The 6253-nt window shown below is 60.9% G+C and overlaps 1 protein-coding gene across 1 annotated transcript in view; it reads right to left on the minus strand.

The window, feature by feature from the left end:
- EPB41L1 (erythrocyte membrane protein band 4.1 like 1) overlaps positions 1-4336 on the minus strand; it is a 29834-nt gene extending 25498 nt beyond the window's left edge. Inside the window, 5 exon segments of the mRNA XM_050907150.1 lie at positions 242-284; positions 362-466; positions 3380-3402; positions 3405-3543; positions 4257-4336. Of these exon segments, the coding sequence (XP_050763107.1) occupies positions 242-284; positions 362-466; positions 3380-3402; positions 3405-3543; positions 4257-4265 (319 nt within the window). The 5' untranslated portion in view covers positions 4266-4336.
- Between the last annotated feature and the right edge of the window lie 1917 nt (positions 4337-6253).

The following is a 6253-nucleotide window of genomic DNA, read 5'->3' on the forward strand; positions in this document are numbered from 1 at the left end:
AGACAGCTCTCCGGTGGCATGGACGGGGTGCCTTGCCCCCGACGCCTGTCATCAGTAAGAGGAGAGGTGGGTAACAGGCAGCCGAATGAGCAACAGCATCCCTGTCCCCAGGCCAGCTGCCAAAGGTCCCCTCCAGGGCAGGTAGGCAGGGGACCCACTGGAGGACGGCCACAGCCGAGCCATCCGGGAGCCCTGTGGGATGCCCCAGGGCTGGGGAGGAGGACCCTACCCGAGCACTTACTGCGGATCTGCTTCTTGATCTCCTTGGAGGGGTCCAGCCAGTTCTGCAATGAGGACACAGCAGGTCAGGGGGGCCCCCCACCACGGAGGGGGCAGCCACAGAGGGACCCCCTGTGCTCACCTTCTGGCTGTCCGAGTCGCAGAAGGTGAGGCCGAAGTAGTCCTTCTCCAGGAGGTTGAGGTGCTCACACACCATGTCAAAGAGGACCTGGCCTCGGGCGTGCTTCTGTTGAGACATGGAGAGGCTGATGGTGAGCCAGCTCCCTTGTGCTCCTGGAGACCCGGCAGGCGCAGACAGCACCCGCTGGGTGCAGGCAGGGAGCACTGGGGAGGGTCAGGGCAGCCCTGGCCCTCCAGGCGACCACCAAAAGGTGCTGGGCTGCCTTTGAGAGCAGCCCTCTCACCCAGCAGCACCGCTTTGGGGACACCCAGGCGGTCCTGGGGCTGCAGGGATGGAGCATGGTGGAATCCAGCCAGTGCGATGCAGGCAGCAGGTCCCACAGGCCAGGGGGACCCGGTGCCCACCCGGCTCATCCCCCATCACACCAGGAGACAGTGATGCCAAACCAGAGAAGGGTCCAGCCAGCCCAGGCACCTCCGCTCCAGACCAGCAAGCTGGGACAAATACGCCCCAGAGCTTGCGGCAGCCAGTGCTGCCCGTGGGACAAGCTCCTTCCCAACACCCTCCCTGCCGGTGACGGTGGCAGCTGGGTCCCGAAGCACAACATGACAAACGAGAGCCACGAAGAGCCCGAGCCGTGCGCAGGGATGGAGAGCACCCTCGTTATCTGGTCCTTTGAGTTCCCCTGAAGTTCCCTTTGTTACCGGTGGCAGCGAGGCCCAGGCTTGTTCATGGAGATGGAAGAACAACCCCTCCCATGTCTGTTTCTCCTCTATTTACAGCCTTCCAGCCTGGCAGCTCCCATCTCCCCTCTCCAAGGCATCCGTTTACCGGAGCACCTTCACCACGCGCCCCAGGGACGGCAGCTCAGGGCACCAAGCGTCACAGCCCCAGTGGCTCACTGCCCCCAACTGCAACCCTGGGCTCCTGCTGCCCTGCAAAGCTTTTCCAGCAGTTGCAGTCACCCTTTTTAGGTCTCCTCCCTCCTGCTGACCCGGGTTTTGAAGGCAGGGGCTCACCCGTGGCACTTGCCGGGTGTCACACTGAATGGTTTGACTCCCCTTTTTGATTTTTTACTGAATTAAGCCTTAATTAAGCATGCGGGCAAGGCACAACTATTCCCATGGGGCCTGCGAGAAAGAAAGAAGAAATGCAGCACCAGCCTTTCTATGCTAAACCCTGTCCCCTATGCCTCAGGTGGCTTTTTTAGAGAGCAGCAGCTCTCTAAAAGTCAACCCCATCCTCTGCACTGCAACAGCAGAGAGCTTGTCCTTACCCATGCCCGGCGAGGGGCATTGCTCTGTTCACGAAGCTGCCAGCGAGCCTGCAACCCGGGTTTCTGCTTGCATGCCGGTCTTGTTTGGCCAATGCTACGGGGAGAGCCAGGGGAAGGACGACCCCGCCGGGGCCCCCATGAACCCCCGGCAGTCCCTGAGGTGCTCCACTCCTTTTCTTCTTCAGGAGGGCTTTCATCTTCGTGACAACCCATCTTTCCACAGCTTTGTGACAAATTTTACCGTGAAAGCGACGGTCAGGGCTGCTGGAGTGCAGAGATCAAAGGCCCTGCTGCCTGTGCCACGGGCAGGGGCCAGACCCCCCCACCGCTGGCTGCCTCGGGGTGCTCACTCATCCCAGGCAGCCACAGCGAGCAGGCAGTCACGCTCCTTATGTTCATCAATCCTGCGCAGCCGACACCCGAGGGAGGCAGGACCTGCATACAGATGCAGGTCCGCTCTGCGCAGTCAGCTCCGAGCTGCTGCCAACAAAAACCCGTCTGCCCACTCGCCAGCAGCAAGTGCAAAGGTCTCCCTGGCAAAGGCTCCGGGATTTCTGCTCCTGAACAACCTCAGCTTTTGCATTTTTAAGCAAAGTTGCCAGTCCTTAAGAATGTCCCTCCCACCGGGATGATGCCGCAGGTCAGAGCAGCACCACCTTCCCCAACCTGCAGGCAGGAGACAGCAGCGAGCGCTGGGGACAGAAACAGGCACTCCGGGCAAGCACTTCTCCTCCCAGCTGCCTTTGCCCCTGCAGCAGGGCCACAGGACCCTTCCACAAAAGCCAGCCCCAACTCCTGATTTAATCCTCGGCGTCCCCCAGCCTGTCCTAGAAGGGAGAGGTCCCCGTGCTGACAGCGGCTGAAGCAGCCCTGCAGCTCTCCCAATGCCAAGGCAGCGCCTGGCAGGCGCCAGTCCTCTCTGTCCCTCCCTGCAGTGACAGCCACTACCAGGGAAACGCGCTCCCTGGCGCACACCCGCGTGCACTTGTGCACGCCCACGCCACACGTTTGCGACGCTGCACAAATAGCGGGTGACCCACACACCCAGAGCAGGGTGCTGGACCGCCCGCCCAGGCACACCGCCCTGCCTGCACACACACGAGGATGCAGCTACAAGGATGTGCACGTGTATCACCCTTACGTACGCATGCACACACACACGCACGACGCTGCCAGGCTCTGACACACCTCCCCGTACGGTCTCTGGCCTGCAAGCTTTATGGGGATGGACAGCAAGGGATGAGACGATGAACACAGAGAGGACGGACACAAACCCGCCTGGGGCAGCCATGAGGGTCCACGCGTGTCAGCCTCTTTGCACCAACACAGGCACACACATCCTTCGCCTTAGCATGCGGGACAGCCAACACACTGCGCTCTCGAGGTGTTGGCAGACAGGCTGGCACATGGATGTGTCGTGCACATATTGTCAGGCAGAGCTCTATCCCCCATCTATTAAGCTTCTGCTTTTTAGATGCTGTTTTCTACTGTGAGTAGCTGCCAAATTTGGATTCACTGGGCTGAAATTCCCTGCTAGAGTCTGTCTTTCCAGATTTTTTCCTTATTTTGAAATTTCAACTTAAACGGCTGTTTCTGTGGATCCTTTTCCCTAGGAGAGAGGTACTACAAAGCTGTCCTTGGAAGAGCCCTGACACTGGGGACTCGCTGGGCTGGGCAGGGTCCCCGGGCTGAGACGTGTCCCCTCCTTGGTGCCAGCGCAGCCCCCTGAAGCTGGGACTCACCTCCACCTCGCATTCATACTCGAGGCATCGAGCAGAGTCACTCTGCAGAGGGCACTCTTCACTTTCTTGGTGGTTTTCTGGGGTGACTTCTGGGTCTTGCTGGGGGTTGTTTTGTCAGAGAGCCCGTCCGTCTCGCTGTAGTCCTTCTCCTCCATCTCTGTGCCCTGGAGTGGGGAGACGCAGAGGGTTACCTGGCACCACTGCCAGGATGGACGGACAGACAGATGGGGAAAGCCCTCCAACAGCAGGCAGAAGAGGGCAGCTGACGGCGGGGAGGCTGATGACCTCTTGGGAGTCCACAGCCAAGCCCAGTTCCCCCACCCCACACTGCAGGCACAACCAGGGTCCCGGGAATATGGAGGCCCATGAGCCCGGGGTCAGTTCAGCACCCAAAACCTCCCTGCCCAACTGCCCGGTGCAGCAGGCAGGGCCAGGGCGCACCGGGCCTGCTGGCAGCAGCACAGCTCCCCGGCGGCTCCATGGCTGACATCGGGGTGCAGCCGCCGCTCCCAGCCCTGCCAGGAGCAGCTCAGTCCTGGGACACGGGGCCACCCACTTCCTCCCCCAGCCCTGGCCGGCAGCCGCGGCAGTGCCATTTCCAGCACAGTCAGCACTTTGGGCTGCCGTACTGCTCCTTCTGCCTGTCCTGCCTGCGAGGACCCGTGCAGGCAGCTGGGAGGCAGCCAGCAGAGCCCGTCCACTGCCCCCTCTCCAGAATGTTCCCCCGGGGCCAACAGCACAGGGGAGGTGCCCACCTCACTGGGCTCCCTGCAGCCCCCACGCTGCAGCGAGGACACGGTGATGGGCAGCAGAGAGCGGTGGCATGTCCCCTTCCTCTGCTGTGCCTTCTCAGGGCACCCGGCCGTCATTCACTCACCGGCTCCATATTTCGGGCATCGGACTGTGCCCCGGGCTTCTCGTTGGCCTCAGCATCCCGGCCGGCGGGGTTGGCGGCTGCGGCGGTAGGGCCGTGCGCAGCCGCCTCCAGCTGCTGCTGCGGAGCCTCCTCCTGCGCGTTCTTCACCTCCGAACCGGGGCCCGTCTCCGTCGTCATGGCCGCTGGTCACCCTGCTCTGCCACTGCCACCCACAAGGAGAGACAGGAGGTGTCACCCGGGCGCACAGGGATGGAGGATGCCGGCTGGGCAGCCAGCAGCCCAGGATGCCCTGGCCGCATGGGCAGGTGTGGGACCTGCCTGTCTCTGCCCGCTGCCTGCACACACAGATCCACTGCCAGACACCCAGCTCCCGTCCTGCCAGGAGGTGGCTTTGCAAAGGGCCGGTGGCAGCAGCACAGGATGTCAGGATTTCATACTCAGTTGAGCTGGAGGAGAAGAGCCAGAGGTGTGGGGAGGGACACCAGTGGCAGGGACTCACCGTGGTCAGGGCACGGGGCTCACGCCCCATCCCCACGCTCACAGCAGGGAGCGGGGCTGGCCATAACTCCCTGCTCCCCCCAGCCCCGGCGCCTTCGGTACCTTCGCTAGTATTTTTTATGAGTTGAAGGGTTTATTCTGGGAGGAAAAAACAGGCTGTGAGTCAGGTTAAAGGCTGCACTGACACAGGAAATGGTAAACATGGACAACTCCACATACTGCATCCAGGAAGGCTGGTTTTTTCCCCTGTGGACTTCCCAGCAGCAGCAGCACGCTGGGTTCCCACGGCCGGCGTGGCCAGACCCTGGGCGGCAGCGGGACAAAACCTGCCTCCAGCTCCAGCTGCCTGTCCCGTGCAAGATGCAAAAACAAACCCAGGGCCAGGAACAGGGGAGGGGAAGGCACTTTCCGTGTTGGGGTGCTCAGTAACACGTTTTTGCAACCTTTATGTTTTTAAAACCTTTATGCAAATGCAGCATGGGGCTGGTGAGAGCTCCTGGGACGGTCCATGCATGCACAGGTCATCAAGCACCCTTTGTGACTGTCACCCATCTGCCTCTCGGGCTGCTCAGGCCCCACCAGCTCCCCGTCGCTGGGCTCCCCAGGCCGTGTCCAGCCGCGCAGGACCAGCTGGGATCGCTGCCACCAGAGTGCCTGAGGGCTGTGGCTGGATGAGCTGGCTCCGCCGGCAGCATCTGCCTGCAGTCACATCACCCACCTTGCCCACAGAGCTGCCACACGAGCAGCCCTGAGTAATGCCTGCAACACCAGAAAAACTGCACTTTTTTGGAGTGTGGAAGCCCATACGGGATATTTCTGATCCCCGTTTCTGGAATGACAGCCCACATGGCATGGGCAGGGAGCCAGCTTCTCCCTGAGCTGCCAAACCCAAGGCTTTGCCCCAGCCCCAGCAGCACTAACGCAGGGATGAGGTCCCAGCGCAGTTCCAGGCCATGGACCCAGCCACCCTGGGGCTGGAGGAGTTGCTTGGTGACATGACATCCCACCACCATCACCTCCTGTAAGTCCCAGCTACCTAAACGCTGTTCTGGCAGGTATGGGAGAGCAAGAGCCCGGTCAGGACCACAACCTAAGGCAGGCAGGGAAAGATCACTTTTAGAATCACAGAATGGTTTGGGTTGGAAGGGACCTTCAAAGACCATCTAGTCCAACCCCCCTGCCCTGGGCAGGGACATCTTTCACTAGATGAGGTTGCTCAAAGCCCCATCCAACCTGACCTTGAACACTTCCAATGATGGGGCATCCACAGCTTCTCTGGGCAACCTGGTCCACTGTCTCGCCACCCTCATTGTAAAACATTTCTTCCTTATGCCAGCCTAACCCTACCCTCTCTCAGTTTCAAACTGCTGCCCCTTGTCCTGTCACTACAGGCCCTGGTAAAAAGTCTGTCTTTCTTATGAGCCCCCTTTAAGTACTGAAAGGCCGCAATAAGGTCTCCCTGGGGCCTTCTCTTCTCCAGGCTGAACAACCCCAACTCT

This window comes from Gymnogyps californianus, chromosome 17 (genome assembly GCF_018139145.2).
Source record: "Gymnogyps californianus isolate 813 chromosome 17, ASM1813914v2, whole genome shotgun sequence".
Lineage (NCBI taxonomy): Eukaryota > Metazoa > Chordata > Aves > Accipitriformes > Cathartidae > Gymnogyps > Gymnogyps californianus.